At 48.2% G+C, this 20,147-nt stretch overlaps 1 protein-coding gene across 3 annotated transcripts in view; it reads left to right on the forward strand.

Annotated features, from left to right (window-relative positions):
• Positions 1–19,715, forward strand: part of NTF3 (neurotrophin 3) — a 319,741-nt gene extending 300,026 nt beyond the window's left edge. For 2 of the 3 annotated variants that reach the window (XM_053661416.1, XM_053661417.1), the window contains exon 2: positions 17,798–19,715. In XM_053661416.1, the coding sequence (XP_053517391.1) occupies positions 17,819–18,589 (771 nt within the window). In that variant the 5' untranslated portion in view covers positions 17,798–17,818 and the 3' untranslated portion in view covers positions 18,590–19,715. The remainder of the gene's footprint in view (positions 1–17,797) is intronic. The other variant, XM_037160762.2, reaches the window with a different exon arrangement.
• Positions 19,716–20,147: the final 432 nt, after the last annotated feature.

A 20,147-nucleotide genomic window follows, 5' to 3' on the forward strand; every position in this document is an offset into this window, starting at 1 on the left:
TCCCCGCTCCCAGCTGGCTGGCTACCAGCGGTGAATGGATGTTTGCACTGACCTGAGGTGGGGACCTGCAAGGCAGATGTGACCAGACGGTCGAGAGTGGCTGAAGTGAGGAACCATGGGAATAGCTTGTACCAATTCTCAGCTTTGGATATGAAGACATTTATTGCAGCATTATTTATGAGGGTGGAGAATTGGAAATACTAATTTTTCATGCAAAGGCAGTGTAATCCAGTATATTATGGCATATTCCTAGGATGGAATATTATGTAGTTGTCAACATTTTGTTTATGTAGAGTTTTAATATGATGGGATTCAGATATATAATATGCTTAAATGATGAGATGAAGAAAGAAAGTCACAGAAAGATGTATATTAAACAATCTCAACTATGCAGGACGTAGAAAACTTCACATGTTTCAAAAAAAAAGCCTGGGCACAAATATTCCATAAAAATATATGTGGAAGCTGGTAGATTTCTTTACATACTTTTGTATTTTTAGATTGCTCCTCAGCATGCTTTCATAATAATAAAGAAAAAGAATCTCTATAGAAAAACGTATTTAAGGAAAAATTATTTAAACGTGGAAAGGCAATCACAGTTTAATTTGGCTTCCTCGGAAAACCTCAGTAGAAAGTTTTCATTTCCTCAGGCCCCAGGGTGGGGGCCATGACAAGCATGGCCTGGTGCTCAGCAGTGTGGTTTCAGCATCAGACATGCCTTGGTTCACATCCCAGCTCTGCTACTAATCTTCACAAGACCATGGCCATGGTATGATTTCACACAAGCTACTTCTCTTGAGCTAGTTTTGTTCGTTTGTTTTTATGAAATAGAATAATACACATCTCTAGTCTTTCGTTTACAATTCCAAACCCTGAAAAGCTCAAAACCCAGAGTCATTTTTTAAGGTGACAGCAGTCCATTTGGCTGCAGAATAACCTGAGTTAACATACTCTTTATCTCACTCAAGTGGACATATCTTTGCAGCGGTCATACGAACGTGTCCAGTCATGGGGGGCTGCCCCAGACCTACTGGGCACGTTAGGTAACACACAATAACGGGCAGGGTTTCAGATGAGGGATCATGAACTGTACGACCTGCCTCATGGGCATGCAGTAGAAATAAACTGGGTTGTGATTGCACAATGCTTAGCACCACTCCTGGCATGGAGTAAAGGCTCAGTGACGTAGCTGTCATTGTTACTGAGACTATAATTATTCCTGAGCCTTCACTAAGTACAGAGTTCGTGACTTCTGCTTGCCCTGTCTTCCTTCTGTCCCTTTCCTTATTGGTATGTTTAAGAAGACTTTCGTGGGAACTTAGGTTGACATGTTTAGGGCATAGGAGTGGAAACATGGGAACTTCCTGCAGGGAAACTCTCCGGCCTCTTTCCTTCTTCTAGGTGTGCAGCCTCCTGAAGACTGTCATGCGGAATCACACATTTTAGCAAGGTACCCAGACAGTTGAAGAGCTAATTAAAGAATAAATCTTCTTCCCTTGGTAAAGACTTCAGTCTCAAAGCATTTATGTTCACTGTGGAATTGTAATGTATTTACAGCAGAGTTGCTCTGCATTTAAAGGTGTCCTTTGCTTTAAATTAAAACTAGTCAATATATAATTTTTTTTAATTCAAGAGTTATTATTTACTGCTTTCTGCAGGAATTTACAGTAAGATTGATATTGCAAACCCTCCTAGTACTTTAAAACATAAATCAATTCACAAAAATTTGATTTGTACCCAACCTTTTCACAAGCATAAGTAGTATACAAACTGAGATCATTACTTCTTCCTTTTCTCGGGTGAGTCAGTGCTTCATAAATTTTTGTTAGGGTGGCATTAGACAAGTCCATTATTAATATCAGCAAGGGGAAATAAAATGTATCATGTTACAGAATCAAAGTTCCACATTCTGAACCAAGGCCAGTCTGTTTCCAGACCCTTTAGTTTGATCAGTCAGCAACAATCCTGTCCCCTCCACGACGTGACTCACCCACATTGGGGTGGAAGTCGCGCTGCCCCACAGACCTCGGTGGCCCCATGGACCTCCCTGAGGTGGAGCATTTTGCCTTCACAACATCCACCCTGAATCGCAGGACCTCAGATCTAGAAGGACCTTTCTCTGCAGTCCTGTCTGTAAAATCCCGTAAACCTGGTCATTTAGACTGCGCGCCCAGCAACTCGCTACAGCATTCTCTCTAGCAAACTGAAACAGAGCTCCCTGAAATAGGTGGCTCCAATGCCTAGCACATTGGTCCAGTGGCAAAAGAACTGGTCTGTTGGCCAAAAATAACTACTTGTCCTGAGGTCCCCAACCTTTTTTCGCTTCAATTCATCAGGTCCTTGTTGGCCCCCCTGCTGCATGCCCAGCACAGTGTCAGGACACATTCCTGCAAATTTGCAGGTTCCCCCTTATCCTCCATGTTAATCCATTCATTAGCACCAAATTGCAGGGCTCCTCGCCAAGCCCTTCAAGCATAATTGAAGCTTTTGAAGTCAGATCTCCCCAATTACATTAGTTCAGTTGTCTCATTAGCCACCATGCATCATCCAAACACATCATCAAACATATTTTCCTTCACTATTATCATTTTTATAATACAGGTATTGTTGAGATTGCTTTGCACACACACTTTAGCTTAACCTGTTGTTTGATCTCCAGAATACAATAAATCTTTAGACTGAATGGCGCCAACACTGGGGGAAGACAGGAGTAGGGGACGGCTTAAAAAGAAGTGGGTGTAGAACTTGAGCCAATGACAGGCCCCATCCACCTCCCTGGATGGGATGCTCTTGCAATGGAGATGGCCTAGCTTTAGAAATGATTCCCTTTGTATAAATTGGTGCATCCAAGAAATGGTGAGCCTGGGGGGAAAACACTGTCTGCATTTTATACTGTAAGGGATCTCCCAAACTTCGCAGGTAGATGGAGCATCTCTGCTTCCTGAGAAGAGATCACAGGCACGTAATCTGGACTCTGGATTTAGGACTTTGATAATAGAGAGGATTATCTCTTATGATGCATGTAGGATTGGGAGTCAGGTTTTAGCTTTACCATAAACTGTGACTGACAACTGTGAGCCTATCACTCACCAACTTTATGCCCTAAATTTCTCAGCTTTAAAATAGCAGTACCCTCTCTTTATAATTTTCCTAACTCTGTATCCACCAGAAAAGCTAGGGATGGGATGATTAAGTTTTAAATTGCAGTCCTTGGCATATAGTTGGTGCTCAGTGTACCATCCTTCCTTCCTTTAAGAATTGATGGTTCTGCCATGTCTCCAGATGTGTTTCTCTGCCTGAGACCCATGTGTCTGTTTTGGAAAGCCTTGAGCCTTCAGTCCACTCCCCACTTTCCTCACTTGTTCCTGCCTACACTTGTTAGGTTAAAAGGTTGCCTCATTTCCTGTTTCAAGATGCCTTCTGTTGGCTCTGCAGAGCACCCATAGGGGCCTGTAGCCTTTCAGTACAATGAGGCTTTTGAGGAAGAAGAGCTGCATGCAGTTCTCCGGCTCCCTTGACCAATTCGAGGTCATCTTCAGCCCACCCAATTCAACCCCTCCAGAGCTGTAGAAACCCATCAAGACTGGTGTGAAACTGTGCATTGCAGTTGTTTTCTCTCCCCCGCCAAGAGTCAAGTTCAGTGGCCAAACGCTGTATCAGAGGGGGCAGGGTTTATAGGGGAGGTGCATGAGGTAGGGATCAAGCGAGGAAGGCTGGAAGATCTGTTTGCAACCCCAAAAGGAACATTGGAAGTTACACTGGAAAAATCTCTTCAGCCTTTATTTATCGTGGTGGGTAGCCATGGGGGAGGAGGGGAAGCTGGGGTGGGGAAGGAAGACAATAGAATGCTGTGTTGCTCTGCTATAAAAGCACACACGCTAAGCAAATAACGTGGCCAGCTCGGTCAGAGCACTGCTCAATTAGCCCCAGTGCTTAAAGGAGGGTCCCCACAGCTGTCGTGGCGGCGGGTGGGCTCGAGCAAAAGGCAAGTGCTCTGGGCACTCATGGGGCAAACCTGCAGGAATCCTAACTGGGAACTGACCTGGGGGTTGGGGGAAAGCACAGGGTGCTCCAACCTGAGCCAACCTCAGGCTTCTCGAATAGAGGGCCTGGGAGGGGCTGGGCAGGCCCTTCCAGGGAGAGGCAGCGTGGGGAGACCACGGAGGAGGTGACCGGAAAAGTGAGTGCAGACGTTTCATGCAGAGTGACCGACATATGGAACGTGTTACCCAGAAGGGTTACAGGCTGGAGGAGCTCCTAGAGTTTTTCAGGGGTGGGATGGGGGAGGGGTAGGCTTCAGAAACTCAAGGAGGTTTCTAAACAAAAGGAATTTGAGACGGGTTGGAGAAATAATGAGAAATGCAAACTTGACCCAGAATTTCTCTTTCCATCTCCTGGGCTTCTCCCCTGCCTGTCCTTACTTGTTTCCAATTCGCAGGGACCCGAGAAGGCCACCAGAGCCCTGTGCCTTACTCTGTAAATTTGCAGAGCTGACAGGGTGTGTGTGTGTATGTGTCAGGTGGGGGCATAAGGACGGCCCCCAGAGCCATGTCTCACTTCTCTGTATCCAAGGGGACAAGAGAGAAAGCGTCAAGCCCAGAGCTTGTTCAGACCTCCTGTGGGCAGGCAGACAGCTAGCACTGGAATGATCGTAGGATGATTTACTCTGGCTCCCGCACTTTGCAGAAGAGCAAACTGGTGGTTGGGAGGAGGGAAGAACAGGCTTGTCCAAGGTCTCATGGTGGCTGAATGGGAAGGCTGAGGGGAGTGCACCAGTCTTGGGATCCCTCTTAACCCTTGGGTTTTCTCCCCTTCTCACCTCCCTCTCCCAGTAAACAACACAGATACACATGCATGCTCTTACTCAAGGGCACACATATAGACACACACACAGACACACACAGAAATACACACACACAGCCCAGCCTGTTTCCCAGCAGCACGTGTATTGGTTGGAACTCCTCCTCCCACCCACCTTCAATGGCAGTGCTGTTGGGCATTGCAGCAGCCACCCTGGGGACAAGGTACACATGACCAGTATCCTCATGGTCTGTTTCGTGGGCCCCTGCGTCACTCAGGGAGCTCTTTTTGAAACGGAGTGTTCATATCTTTGTGCTTCCTCATAGTACGGGGTCCTCCGCTGCCTGCCATGTCTGCAGCAGTGGCTTGTTCATTCCCCCGGTGGGTGGGAAGAAAATGTAACCTGATGAGAGGATTTAACTAGCTGTGGGATGGTGGTGGGCACAGCAGTTTCCAACAAGAATCTGAGTGTAGACACCCTCTGAAGCTACAGTAGTAGTGGCTTGGTGGGGGCGTTCTCTCTCACTGCCCCTGTGTTTCCCCAGCCAGGTCAAAAAGCCACCTGTCCAGGGGCCTTTGACTCAGCCGAAACCCCTTATTTAAGAAACCCTTGTCTGTCTGTCTGTCTCTCTCGCTCCTTCCTCCTCCCCACCCTGCCTCCCCCCTCTCTCACACACACCACACATACCACACACACTCGCCCTAAAGGAGGGTAGCTTCACACCTCTGGTTGCCGCTTTGTGGTCAGACCCACTGGGATAGGAGCACCTCAGCTAGAGCCACATTCAGTGACATTGCTGATCTTCAGGGTTCCAGCCTCAGGTAGCTAGTAGGTCATAGTGGTTATCCTGGAGACCCACCTTACATCCTTCATCCAGGGAGCGACCCAGACCCTTCTAAGCAAATTTAACAACATGTGACTGAAAGATAACACTTCTGATCCTTTGTAGTGTTTGCAGCTCTGGGTGTTCGCTCATCTCTTGCTGGGGAACAAACCATCCCAAACTAGTGGTGTAAAGCAACAACCATTTACATTGCTTGTCATGATTTCGTGCATCAGGGATTTGGGTGGAGCTGGGGTGGGGGATTCTCCTGTGCCGTGTGGCATTGACAGAGGCCGCCTGGTGCTATTCAGTTGGCTGATGAGCTGGTTTGGATCACCCAGGCCAGCTTCACTTGCAAGACTAGCACTTTGGCGGGGCTGGGTGGAAGAGCATCAGGGGAGCCCCTCCAGCGTGGTGGCCTTGGGACCATCAGATGACTCGCACGGAGGCTCAGGGCTCCAAGAACAGCCCAGCCCTCTTACTTCCACCACACTGTGGTCGGAACAGCCACAAGGCTCCCAGACACTAGGAAAGGGCACATGGACACCACCTCTAGATGGGAGGAAAGTCAATAATCAGCAGCCATGTTTTAAATTAGCAACGTCCTTGTGCACAGTATCTGGCCACAGTGTATTTTCTGGCGAGACGCTGTTGTGGAGTGATGGATTTGTCCACTTTTGCTCTCTGATGGAGCAAGAGAGACTGTGCTGAAGCCTCCTCTCTCGAGCTTCCAGGGGTGTCTCCCGGGCCAGTGTCCTGTGCCCGCTCTGAAGCCCTCCCACCTCCAGCTCCTTCTCATGAGAGACTGGGCAGCCACATCCAGTGCTCCTCATCCCTAGAACCATAGTGGCAGCTGGCTCTTCAGAAACAGGAACATTGCAAAGATAATGGAGATAATGGAGCACACCGGTTTTGAGGATGTTGCAGAATGAGGAGACCAAAGGGATGGCAAAGCCACCAGGTTGGAAGTAAAGTCATCCGGAGTCATGGCAGGATGAGAGATGAAAAGGAAAATGCATAAAGTCCCAAAGCACTTGAGAAATGTGGATGTCACTAGGTAATAGCACTGATGCCACACAAATATTTGTAAGAGGAAGGAGAGAAGGATGCTGCCTTCATGGGCTACCTCTTGGGCTGGGTGAGGCTGCCAGGGCTCCAGCCCTCTCACATGTAGTGTTAAACATGCCATGTTGGTCAGTCTCACATGGGACTCTATCACTCCCTGAGAAAGCCCTGATGACAGTTGAGCCTCGTGGGCAGATTTCTGTCCTTCTGTTGTTAAATATACTGCTCTGTGCTGGTTGCTGATGAGTAGCCCAGGGCTGGACCTCTGGAGGGCTGGGTTCTAGTTCTGGCTCTTCCACTAGATTATTGTTTCCTTTTGGGCAGGTTACCTTCTCATCAAATATTTCCTATTATGTGAGAATCCTAGTAGATTAGGATGACATTGTCTGGCTCCATAGTTTCAAAGGGATGCAGAGAAACATGGAGGACTGGAAAATGAGACCGGTGGTAAGGATCATGTGATCTAGTGAAGAAAGGACTCAGGTCTGGCAGTTGTGAAGCATATAGTACTGTATCCAGAAAGAACCTTTGAAACTTTTTAGTTCAGGAATTCTTCATCTAGGATCTGTGGTTGTCTATGGAATCTGTGAATTGCCTTGAAATTACTTTGCAGTTTTTCCTCTTATATGCACACGGATTTATTTTGTAGGGTAAAGGTTTTTTAGCTTCTGTTGCATTCTAAAAAGGGTCAATCGTCCAAAAATGGCTAAGAACAACTGCTTCAGTCCACTGGCATTATGTCAGGTGATTCTTAACCAGGAGGGGTAAGGCCATCTCAGATGGTGTTTTGAAAAGAATGAGTGCTTTTTTAAGCTGTCACCATAACTGGAGACATGATTGTTACTTAGGTTGGGGCCAGGGCTTCATGTGTGGAGGACAAAACCTGACAACAAAGAGCTGTCCTTCCCTAAACACCAGCAGCACCCCCGAGGAGAAATTGTGTTAGGGACTGAGACCCCAAGACTGGCCATGGTTCTCCCACAGCCACAGAGCTGCTCACTGGCAGAGCTGGTTTTCAGCTCCAGATCAGAGTGGGCAGTGTTCCAAGAGTCGGCATTACTTGTCAACTCGGCATTTTTCCTTGTCAACTGCAAATATACTAAAATGGAGGAAAATCAAAGACTCAGAAATATGTCTCACCAGCAATTTTCACAAAGAATCCCTGGGTGACGGGTCTTCTTTGCCATCAAATAAGGAAATAGGGAAGGAGTAGTTTCCAGTTGGGGAGACTGAAGCACAGGTGAACGAGCCCATTATCCCCAAGTTGCAGAAATAGGCTTTTCAGCTGCTGTGACTTGGTGATGCCAGCCTCGGATTGTGAAATGCCCTCCGCATTTCAGATAGCCTGTCTTGGATGCCTCTTTCTCAAAAAAGGGAAAGAATCATTAATACACCAGTGTGGTGCTTGCTGCCTGATTCACTGCAAGCCAGTAGCAGGTGCCTTAGACTCTGGAGTGGATTGGGAGGTGTTACCCAGTATTGGTTAAAAGTGAGTTCTGTGCGGTCGCACACACAGAGGTTGGCATTCTGGCTCTGCCTCTCAATCGATGTGTGATCTCAGGCAAAAGGACTTAATCCCTCTGAGCCTCAGTTTCCTCAGCAGCAAAGTGGGGATAATAATCATATCTGTGAGGATTAACTGAGATAATCCACGCAAAGTGTCCTGCAAAGTCCTGAGCATATGGCACGGCTCAGTAAATGCTGGCGATTATTATGACTGTGTCTGTGATTAAAGGCAGCTTTGGGTTCGGGGTGTTGGTGCCAAAACTGCTTTCAGAGGACGAGCTTTGGGTTGGTTTTTAGTCTCTCCCAGCTGCCCAGAAAGAGACTCAGTAGACTGTTTGGGATTGGAGTCAGAACATTTATGAAGTGCCTACCGCTCACTCCAGCTTCAGCGGGAGATGGATTTTCTTTCTGTGTGCACATCCAGCATCGCTTCGTAACTGGGCGAGAAGAGACTCAGGAAGTCACCACACAGCCACCTCTCTCGTCCCAGTTTCCCTGTCTGTCAGGGTGTACTGGTGAATGATGGCAGCCGAGGTGAGCAGAGGGGGAGACACCTGCAGTGTGCAAGGACGCCTTGTCCTTGGCAGCTTCCTGGAGAAGAGATTCAGACCAGAGACAGCCACGACCCCATTGCCAATCCCGCATCCTCCTGAAAGGAGGTTGGCTGTGGGGCCAGGAGGAGGTGTGAGGGAGAGGCATACAGTGTATTTGACACGGGGCTGATTGTCAAGACTGGAGGAGAAAGGCTGCCATCTGCCCACACTTACCGTGGCCAAGTCCTCATGGGGCCAAACTGTTACGGTTTGGGTTGATCCCGGCCTTGCTGTTGCTGCTCTGGCTGATACACAGGCAGTGGTTTGGGTGTTGCCAAGCCAGCTGCGGTCTTGGTTTAGAAGAGGCAGCCAGAGTGTGGAGGGAAGTCATGCTCTGGGACTCCCCTCAGCCTCCATCTCTCCAGATGAAGCCGCCTTCTTTATTCTGCCATTTCCAGACTCAGTCTTGGCTAGGTGGACAAGAATGATACTTTTTCTTCATCATCATCATCATTATAATCATTACAGATCAATTCTCAGCAGCCCCTCCCTTATAATAATATTAACCAACAGCTATATAGCATGTTGCAGGTAATGCACATGCATGACTCATAAACCCACCTCAAACATGAGCCGTAAGTTAAGAACAAAAAGGTCGACTTGGAGTAGTTATTCTCTGATGCTGAGTTTAACACAAGGTGTTCCCCAAACTGTCTATGTAATCAAAGCAGCCACCTTCCCCGTGTATTTTCACACTTGGAAAATGGAGTTAGACCAGATGCAGAAAATAAAACCAAAACCAAAATGTGTCAGAGCATTAAATGATATGCTAATTTGGGACCAGCCTGACTGTAACCCATCCTCATCCTTGGGAGCTGTGCAGTACACCGTGTGGTGTGCGTGTGTGTGAGCTCACACACAAGCCCATGCATGCACACCTTTATGCCCAGTGGGGGATGCGTATTAGTGCCCAGAACAAAGAAAACTGTTTACTAGATAAATGCCCTATGGCCAGGAGCTAGATTGACACGCATTTTCTCTGCAGATCCTTCCTTGTCCACCCTCTGGCCATGAAATGCGCCTTTGTAGTGTGGAAAGGTTAAAGTAAATCTGGGTTCTCTGGGGCTTGGGCTGGCACACCAAGCCCCTTTCAGATCTCTTTGCCAAAATGGGACCACGCCAGAGGGTTCCTTAGCCCGAGGACTTACTGCGCTGCCTTCCTCTTGGAGCTGCTGGTGTACATTGTTTTGACATGTGCCATACCTTCCATCTTTCCCTGCCCTGGGGCCAGAGGAGGGTGTGCTTTGAACAATGTAAGATTCCTCCCCGACAGCTGTGCAAAGAAAACTCACAGCTTTCAACTTCCATCTAAGGGCATCGGGCTCGTTTTTGGAATGTAGGTTCCTTGTCCATTCAAGGGTCTCTAGTCCCCATTTATTGGCCTCTAAGACCAATTTAGAAATTCCTTACCGAGGGAGACAGGTCGTCCTTCTGAGATTCTCTTGTTTTGTTTCATTCTGGAATATGTTTTTCCTGAAAACCGAGGACCTTGTCTTCTTCCAGATCTTGGGCCAAGTATGTCAGTCAGCTTCAGAACCCTGAGTTAGGAGTTTTAACAGAGGAACTATGCAGAATGAGGGATTTTTAAAGAACAGACTAGGCATTTGCCTCTGTGCCTCTGTTCTGTCCTGACTCTGTGTAGATGCAGACCTGCCCCGGGGGCCCGGGGTTCTCAAGTGAGGTCTCACCCAAAACAGCACGGTGAGGCGGCCCTTCCTTCTCTAGATCATCCAGCCCTCTTTGTTGGGGGAATTTAGAGCGTTCTCATCACATCGTCTGGTGGCAGTGTTGACTTGCTCTCTGATGTTGGCTCCATTTTGTGCCTTCTCTAAAGCTCAATTTATCTACATATTTTTTGTGTGCTTCCTACGACAGGGAATGTGATAGTTGCCACCACTCCAAAGGTGTGTTGAGAGTGAATGAGGTGGGTTTTAGAAAAGAATGGTGTCCTATAGGGGAAACCCACACGGCCCTATTCATGTGAGTTCATTTCCCACTCACTTAGTGTAACAATTCCAAGTCACTCCTTGCCTTCATCCTTTTACGAGCCCTTCCCTCCCTTGTTGGTTTTGGATTCATCTGGTCCCCAGTGAGTTAACCTTCATGTTTCCAGTTTGAATCTCATCATGCTATTTCCGGGTTGCCAAGCCCCATGGGTGCTGGGGAGTAATTGGTCTGTCCTCACCGACGTTCATAGCACCTTCCCCTTGAGCGTCATCTGTGCATTTTAATTAACCTGCCACTTCTTCCTCTCTCCCGCTTCGGATCATTAATAAAGAGATTAACCCAAACCAGACCAATCCCCAGCGGAGGCTCCACCAGGACCTGTCTCTCCCCACTCCCCACCTTCTCACGGGTCAGGACGTCTTCACGTGGCCCCACTGACTAATTTTTAGACCTCAGGAGCTGCGTTTGAACAAAGCCAATTTGAATTAATTTTGCAATTAAGATACGGGGAACAAGCTCAGCCAGTCTTTTATATGGCCTCAGTTTAATATTTCCACTGCATTCCTTTCCTTTTTGTCATTCTACTGTAGAATTTATCATTTTCCCACCTCTTTCCTTTTCCACTCCCTGAACAAGATGTTAGGGTTATCTGGCAGGATGTGGTCTTTTGAGCCCTTAGCATTAGTCAGAGACCATGTCATAGCTGCAGAAATTCTCCAAAGAAGCAGGCCCTTCTGGACACAGCTGGACGGTGTCCTTGTTCACCCCAGCCGGAGGACGGCTTTGCCTCCGGAGGGCCTGGCTGTACGAGAAATCAAGAAGTGCCTTGAATTTGCACGTTAAAAGCTTGGCAGATTTAAAAGTGTTGCCACATTTGATCTCGTGCCTGCTCCCTAAGGAAAGCTAGTCTGTAGGTCGTCTTTGTTTGTCACCCTGATTCTCAGGACTGGCGCCAAACCCAGAGCTAGAGAAGGTACAGCCTCTGTCCACTACCACACACGGCCTCCGCAGGGACGGGCAACCTGCAGAGGGACTCACCTGGGAGAGCGTCAGGCCCAGGAAGGGGCCGGAGTAATGAATTTTGTTTGTTGATTTCATGGCCAATGTTTTTATAGGGAATATGGGGAGTGGTGGCCTCAAATCCCTGGAAACTCCGCTTAGGGCTGAGGCTTCTTGGAGAGATGCTCAACCTGCTGGTGGCAGCTGTCCTGGCCCCAGGCTTGGAACTTGAGCTTCCTCTGGAAATAAACTCTGGAATGTTTGGGAGCAGGGACAGACAGAGAGACAGTGTAATTGTTAAGAGCATCAACTCCAGAGCCAGACTGTGATCAGACTGTGGCTCTCCTGCTTGTTAGCCAGTTATTAAACCAACACGTGCCTCAGTTTCCCCATCCAACATCAGAAATGGAAGTACCTGTCTCAGAGGAGTTGTTATCAAGGTTAGAGATTAGATGTATGTCAGTACGTGGCACATAGCACTTTTGTGGTGCTTCCACTCTGGCCAGGCTAAAAATTTGCTTCACAGGTATGCACAAGTGAGGTCTTTGGTGTGTGGTCAGAAGGAGCCAGGGAGTATCGGGGAAGGGAAATCAGAACTCGGCAGAGACAGGCCCCAGCTCTCCGCACGTGGTCAGGGCAGACCCGGTGCCTGCTCTGTGCTCAGATCCTGTGCCATTCTTCACCCCAGCTTCCTTTTCCACTTCATCTGCTTCTCAAATACCCGCAACCCTCCGTGTGTGTTGCAAACTGAGCCAAAAAGGAGGAATCAGAAATTGCTCTCTTTTGAGTATTTTGAGGGATGGTGAAACCTTGTAGGAATGTTGCTCCAGGGACTGAGAAAACACCATATGTGGGAAAGCATTTCTAAGTGAGGAAAACAGCATATGCAAGTTGGTCAGGATCTTGGAAAACTCCTTGCAGGGGAAATGGGCACTGGGGAGAGTGTAGGAAGGGGGTTTTACTGAGGTATTTAACAGGTCTTTTTCCAATTACAGCCAAGAAGAGCCCAGGGACCCTGGCCTACTTCAGAGCCAGGGCCTGTATTTTCTTTGGGAAAAGAAGGCAGAGTTGATTAGCTTCCAAACCAGACTTGGCAGAAGTCTATACAGATTGAGGGCCCGTAAGCAGTGTTTCGGGTAGACCTGGATCGTAGTAGGCGCTCATTCAATAAATGAGACCAGCCCCGTGCTCGGCATCAGGTTCGCATGGATGAAAAAGACACGGCTCCATCATCAAGGAGGAGACATGCCGACCGTGTTGACACAGTAGGCTAGTTGTTTATAAACTACCCTGAGCACCAGAGAAGGAGCACAGATGTCCCTCTAAATCCAGAAATTCACTGCATGCCGTTCCCGGGTCACACTGGCACTGCAGTCCCTTTTCCACAGCCCCTCTCCAGGGAACTAGTCCCCTGGTACTTTGTGTAAGCGCATGGAGGGTGGGGATGCAGCATCTCTGCTGCCACAGACAATTCAGGCTTGTGTTCCACCAGTGTTTCCAGGGCATCCCTCTGTGCTGAATGCTGTGCAAAGTGCTTTCACAGAGATTTCACCACTCGCCCCTGACAATAACCTCCACCAGGCACCAGCCCCGTGATTCTTTGTTGAGCAGGAGAACCGAGTGTCACCTATCTCTGTCTGCTGTAGTTTAGCAGTCTGACCTTAGACGACTCCATTCACCAGCACTCCAGGCCTCAGTTTCCTTATCTGTACAAATGAGGAGGTTGTCTAGGGCGGCTTCCAACTTCCAAATTGTGTTTTGGTGAGTTCTCCTACCCACATTCAAGGGCTCACTCTTCACAGAAAAAGCTGAAAGCAGATTATCTAGTGGAGTCCACAGGAAGCCTGCTGGGTTTTAGCGCAGCCTTGCAAATAGTGCAGCAACACTGACCAGTCTGCAGACGATTGCTCTCACCGCTGAGTGCAGAGCATCACAGGAAGCCTTGGGATTTGGTGGTAATAAACAGTGCAGATCCAGAAATGGCGGGACCTGTTCTCAGGGGCATTGAGCAGCTTTTGATATTATTAGCTTTTTTCCCCATTTGTCTCACCCCACCCCCACCAGTGCTGGCCTGATTTCTTTGTGCCAAGTTTGTGTGTTGGGACTCTGGAAGGGGGCAGGGCCTTCTAAAAGAGTCAGAACGCCGACTGTGTTCTAACCCACCAAATGCCCTGGCGCTCCAGAGGCTGTGTCCACCGAGGTGTGGGTTGCTAGGAAAGCACACCAGGGTACAAGCAGCAGTGTTGTCTGTAGAGAATTTAGAAACAACAATGAAACCAACTAAAGTCAGTCGGCTTTTTATGCTCACCGTACTTTGGCAATTTGTAGCAGTGTCAGTGATAAAACAGTTCTCCCTCACAACCCCAAACCCCCCCCCCCCGCCCCATTTAGTTCCCTCCATCCTTGGTCACCACTGCCCGGAGGAAGAAAGTGGCCAGTCTGAAGGGCTTTGCATTTCCCACAACCCCAGGCTCTCTCTGCCAGATTTACAGCCAAAGCCACAGCAACTGTCCACCACTCTGAACCTGACACCCTGCTGTACAGTACTCTGTGGGCTTTGCCCGTCCCTCTAGAACAAAAATGGATTTCTACTCTTACTTTCAAACAGTTTCACTGAGCTAGAACATCTTAGTTTCTGTAGCCAAGGCTGGCTTCATGGGTGTGCAACCAGCACAGTGGCGCAGGGTCCCACACCCAGAAAGGGACCCGTCGAACTCAGGGTGCAGTGCTCCGTGGTTGCCATCTTGAAATTCTTAAGAATTTTATCTCAGGTTACGTGATTTGTAAGTGAAAGGCAATGGGACAACGGAACACGTGCCTGGAGACTCTGCACGTTGACCCAAGTGCACTCGCACTTCCTGCAGCCACCCTGCCTCTAAATACCGTATTTTGCCATGTATCAGGTGCACCTGTGTTTTTGTGCACATTATACACCCATTATTATATCCATGGTACATAATCATTATACCCATGTATAATTCACACTCTTATTTTTTCCCTCAAAAATTTGGACAAGAAGTACACATTATACACAGACAAATAACAATGATTTTTGCATGAGGCCCCGCCCATTGTGTAGCTGGTTCTGCCATTCGCCACCCAACTCTGCCATTAGCTTCCAACTCCAACTCACCGCGCCCAGGCCTCCACCTCCACCTTGTATGCCCTGTGGTGTGGACACCGGGGAGGGGCACAGGTGCAAACAGGGAGGAAAGGGCTCCTGGCCTCGGAGAAGAGAGAGTTGAGTGGGTAAACCGTGTAAAACCCGGGGGCTGCCATACCCACCACGACTGCCCTTTGGAGAACATGCTGCAGGAAATGCAGAGGGAGTGGCAATTGCTGCTGCCGGGAGCTTCATGGGAAAGCTAGTTTTTGAACCAGGCAGTGAGGAATGGTAGAATGTCAATGGGAGAGGTGATGGAAGTGTTCAAGGTGAGGGACAACACGTGAACATGGGTTGGAAAGCATATTCAAGTGTCTTTTGAGTAGAGAATGAGGCTGGGGCGTGGGGCGTATGAGCCCAGTGGTAATGTGACGAAAAGGGGAGTTGGGCCAGAGTTCACAGCACCCCTCTCTCTTTCCCTAGTGTCACCCCCCTTCTTCAAACTGCAATTTAGGGTTTCCTCATCTATCAAATGAAGTTGGATTGAAAACTCTTCTCCTTCTAATACTCTTTGGTTCTGTAGGGAGACCACCAGCCATAAAGACACATCCCCAGTCCACTGGCATCATCCATCATTCTTCCCAGCAACTCACCTTTGTAATGACCTTGCAAATCTGTACATTGACTCTTATTCTGCCTGGGACCTCCCCCCACTAACCATATTTAATCTCTTTCCTTATGAGCAGCTACACTGTGTATTCTGGGTTTATAGTGACTGGGTTTCGGGGGGATTAAAAAATTTGGTTTTTGATTGACATTCAGTCTCAAGTTACTTTAGTGCAACTGTATTCTGTTTGGGAGTGAGGAGGTGGGCGAAGGGGGTATAGTTCAAGTGATATGTATGCCATATTTGTGTTTTTCAACTTTAAATTTGTTGGTGCTGCACAGTTGAAAGAAATACCACTTATGTGCAGAGTGAGACAGAAGTGAGTTATCCTGTGGGAACAGGAACAACTTCCCTGGGACAATACGGTTCCTAGGGCAAACTGTAGGGTCGGGAAGCAAAGCTAGACTCCTTTGCTCAGCTTTGATCTTGAGGGAGTCAGTTGTCCAGAAAGTGGTTCCCATGGAAAAAGGATGGTCCTCTTATCAGAGAGACAGGCCAGGAGCCAGGAGGCGGAAATTGGAACAAAGTGCCTGCAGCATTGCCGGCCTTTGGGGACAAGGGAGAAGTTTTTCAGATGAGATGATGGGAGCAGAGGCTACGCCTGTGGGTCCTGGGAACCAGTTAGCACGGGCAGGCTCAGACACAGGTGCTGGGTAAGCAGGACAGCTTTTCTGTTCCCCTTGACACCTATGTTTATTTTCCTTCTGTTTTCCTCCCGGGTTTAGTCAAGTTTTCCTGAAAATACCAAAGGTGAACCGAGGGAAGGGTTTTTATCTCCCAGACTTGATTAGAACTTTAAACAGGAAACAGTATACCCCTGGGAGCCAGCGAGATGGTAGTGGTGGAAATTAAAGAATGGGTACCTCTGGGTGAATGGGTGGTGTGTCACAGGGTCCAGGTCAGGATGACTTATGCAGCCACCCTAACAAGACAGTCTCCTTCCAGGGCCAAGCTTTTAGAATCTGGGCTTTGCTCTAGTGAGAGACCAGCAAGGAAGGTATCTTGAGATCAGCCCACTGATTCTGCAAGGACTGGGCGACAACCGTGTTGAGGTTCCACCAGGGTGGGAGAATGAGAGTGTTGATGGGTTAAAATGCCATTAAACAAGGAGATAGCAGAATTAGAAATCTAACCACTACAAGAAACATTTTGTAATGTAAACATTTATAAGCCAAACAAACAAACGAAAATAATCTGCAAGGAATCTTGCTGTTCAGGACAAGTCCGGCTCATTCATGTCAGTTGGTTGCTGCTGCTGCTGCTGCTGCTGCTGCCGCATCCTCTGCCGCCTACTTGTGAAGATGGTCGCCAGGCGGTGGTGGGGTGTCCTTGGGCAACATGTTCGCTGGGAAGCTGGCAGAGCACCCTGAAACTCAGGCCCTCTCACGACGTGGGTAGTGGCCCCACATGTTCATTTCCAAGGGTTGGAGATGGAACAGCTCCACCAGGTGTGGCCCAGCCAGGGATGAGTCCATTTCAGATGTTGAAATATAGAAGCAACCAACCCGACCCCCAGCCTCAGGGTCTTCCTTCGAGAGCCCAGGGGGCTGCAGCTGAGGACAGTCGAGCTGTTTCTTGAGATATTTGCAAGGATGCTGCTCCCAATAAAAGGCTATAAAGATGCATTTATAATTTTCAGGTTTAATTTCTTCATACTTTGCCAAGGGGGAGTTGGATATGGTCTTTCCAGGCTCCGGTGATGTTTAAAGAAGTGGGAGGACATGGTCCACGGCCACAGAAAGCTGCAGATGAAGAAGCCATCAGGTGCAAGTGCAGTGGGTGCCGTCTGTCTGGGGAACAGCCCAGGCCAAGGACTGGAGCGCCGTCCTCACCCTGCCTCCACCTTCGTGTTGTGGGTCCTAGGCAGAGACCTAACCCTTTTAAACTGTAATTCTCTCCACCAATGCTTTTGGTATATTTTGTTTAAAAAAAATGTGCTTTGCCCTCTCCCTTATGCTTATACAGCATGCGCATGCACACACACAACACACATCTCTTTCCCCATCACACCGCCATGGTGTTAGCAGAAAGACTTGAGCTAAAGGCTTGGTCGTCTAGGAGGGAAAGGCGCCCTAGAGATTCAGGAAAGTGGCATGAAGGCAGCAGTTCCCAGGGCTGAGGGCAGAGACAGACAAGCTCTGTCTGTGGACGTCAGAGTTCTGTTTGCTCACCTAAGATGGTGGTGACACCCTTTTCTCTCTCACCCACACAGGGACACTTGACCTCAGGTGGCTGGTCCCAGAATGACATCAGCTACCACCGCCTGCTAGTAACGCCTGTGTTTCCTTTTCAGATCTTACAGGTGAACAAGGTGATGTCCATCTTGTTTTATGTGATATTTCTCGCTTATCTCCGTGGTATCCAAGGTAACAGCATGGATCAAAGGAGTTTGCCAGAAGACTCGCTAAATTCCCTGATTATTAAGCTGATCCAGGCAGATATTTTGAAAAACAAGCTTTCCAAGCAGATGGTGGACGTTAAGGAAAACTACCAGAGCACCCTGCCCAAAGGAGAGGGCCCCCGGGAGCCGGAGCAGGGCGAGCCCACCAAGTCGGAATTCCAGCCGATGATCGCAATGGACACAGAACTGCGGCAGCAGAGACGCTACAACTCACCCCGGGTCCTGTTGAGTGACAGCACCCCCTTGGAGCCCCCTCCCTTGTATCTCATGGAGGATTACGTGGGCAGCCCCGTGGTGGCGAACAGAACATCACGGCGGAAGAGGTACGCGGAGCACAAGAGTCACCGAGGAGAGTACTCCGTGTGTGACAGCGAGAGTCTGTGGGTGACCGACAAGTCCTCGGCCATCGACATTCGGGGACACCAGGTCACGGTGCTGGGGGAGATCAAAACCGGCAACTCTCCCGTCAAACAATACTTTTATGAGACGAGATGTAAAGAAGCCAGGCCTGTCAAAAACGGGTGCAGGGGGATTGACGATAAACACTGGAACTCGCAGTGCAAAACGTCCCAAACCTACGTTCGAGCACTGACGTCGGAAAACAATAAACTCGTGGGCTGGCGGTGGATACGAATAGACACCTCCTGTGTGTGTGCCTTGTCGAGGAAGATCGGAAGAACATGAGTTGGCATCTCTCCCCATATATAAATTATTACTTTAAATTATATGATATGCATGTAGCATATAAATGTTTATATTGTTTTTATATATTATAAGTTGACCTTTATTTATTAAACTTCAGCAACCCTACAGTATATAAGCTTTTTTCTCAATAAAATCAGTGTGCTTGCCTTCCCTCAGGCCTCTCCCATCTGTTAAACCTTACTCTGTGACCCAGCTCTCAGGAGCCACTCTGTAAAATCTGTGTACACCAGTATTTGGCATTCAGTATTGATTGTCAAGGCCATGACTGTCGTTTTAGTAAACTTGTTAAAATCAGATGATGTCAGAGTTGTGTGTAGACACAGTAATATCTGCCCCCCTGCCCCTGTATACTTCATGTTTGATTAATTAAAAACACTTGTCAGGTCCATAGAAAAGGATACCCGGTAGCTTTGAGTCCTACTCTCAATTCTGGCCACAAGTTCACTGTCAAGAACTTGCTCTTCCTTTCCCAGCTGTCAGCTTGGCCAGTCAGAATGATGATTCGCCCCAGTGGTATGTCCTAGTACAATTACAGCAAACCTGGCAATTTTAGTTTTGGAAGTTTCTTTTCAGCACATTTGTTGTTTGGGGTTGTTGAAGGGTTGGATTTTTTCTTCTTTTTTGGTTTTGGTGTTTGTTTTGTTTTTGTAAGTGGTTTTCATCCTTTAAATACATAGGAAAAAATTTTTAACTATTTGTAACAGAATAATTGTATGGTTACCCAGAAGCAGACTGAAATGGCTTATGAATAGTCCACACACAAGAGAGAATTTACTGTTCGGAGCGCCTTTGGCGCCTCCTCTGGTGGCACCTCCTCTGGCGGTGCCTCCTAGAGCTGCAAGAGGAATTGGAAACAGCTCCCACTTTGCCGTCAGGCCTGGGTTCAAATTCCAGCTACTCCCCTGCGACTTGGAGCATGGCTGGGAAGCCGTCCTGAGCCCACGTCACCCAGGGTCAGAAAGACAGATGGGATTCTGCCTACCTCATGGTGCTGTCCTGGAGACTCAGCTAAATAACCCCTGTAGACTTCTGGCACAGGGTAGGCGTTCAAGAGTCACCGTCCCTTCCCCCCTCTCCTCCTCTTCTTTCTCAGCTATTGTGTGTCTTTGTATCATGTTTTTTAATATGTTTTATCAAAAAACTATTGAGCACAAAAGTTTTAAGCATGTTAACCTGCAATGCAAGTAAATTCAGGAAGATAATTTATGCCAATTTCAAGAGCATCAAGTTTGGAATTTTTTAATAATTACGTACAAGGTTCTTGACAGTCTGGCTCTGCCCTCTTTTGAGTTTCGTCTGTGCCACTCTGACAAGTGTTCCTCGGCGTGCTGGACAGCCTGCTGTCTGGCAGCGAACGTCCTTCCATGAAAGCTTTTCTCTTCTTTCACAGCTCCTGTGTGTCTCTATTGTTCTCGGTTGATTCATCACTTTGCAGTGTAAAATTTCAAATGGAAGGAATCTCCCTAGTGCCTACTGGGTCTTGGAAGGAGTCACAGCAGCCAAGGGGTCCCTGTGCAGATGGCCACACCTGTCCTGC

The sequence above is a fragment of the Artibeus jamaicensis genome, unplaced genomic scaffold (genome assembly GCF_021234435.1).
Source record: "Artibeus jamaicensis isolate MK-2021 breed Jamaican fruit bat unplaced genomic scaffold, CSHL_Jam_final contig_233, whole genome shotgun sequence".
Classification (NCBI taxonomy): Eukaryota; Metazoa; Chordata; class Mammalia; order Chiroptera; family Phyllostomidae; genus Artibeus; species Artibeus jamaicensis.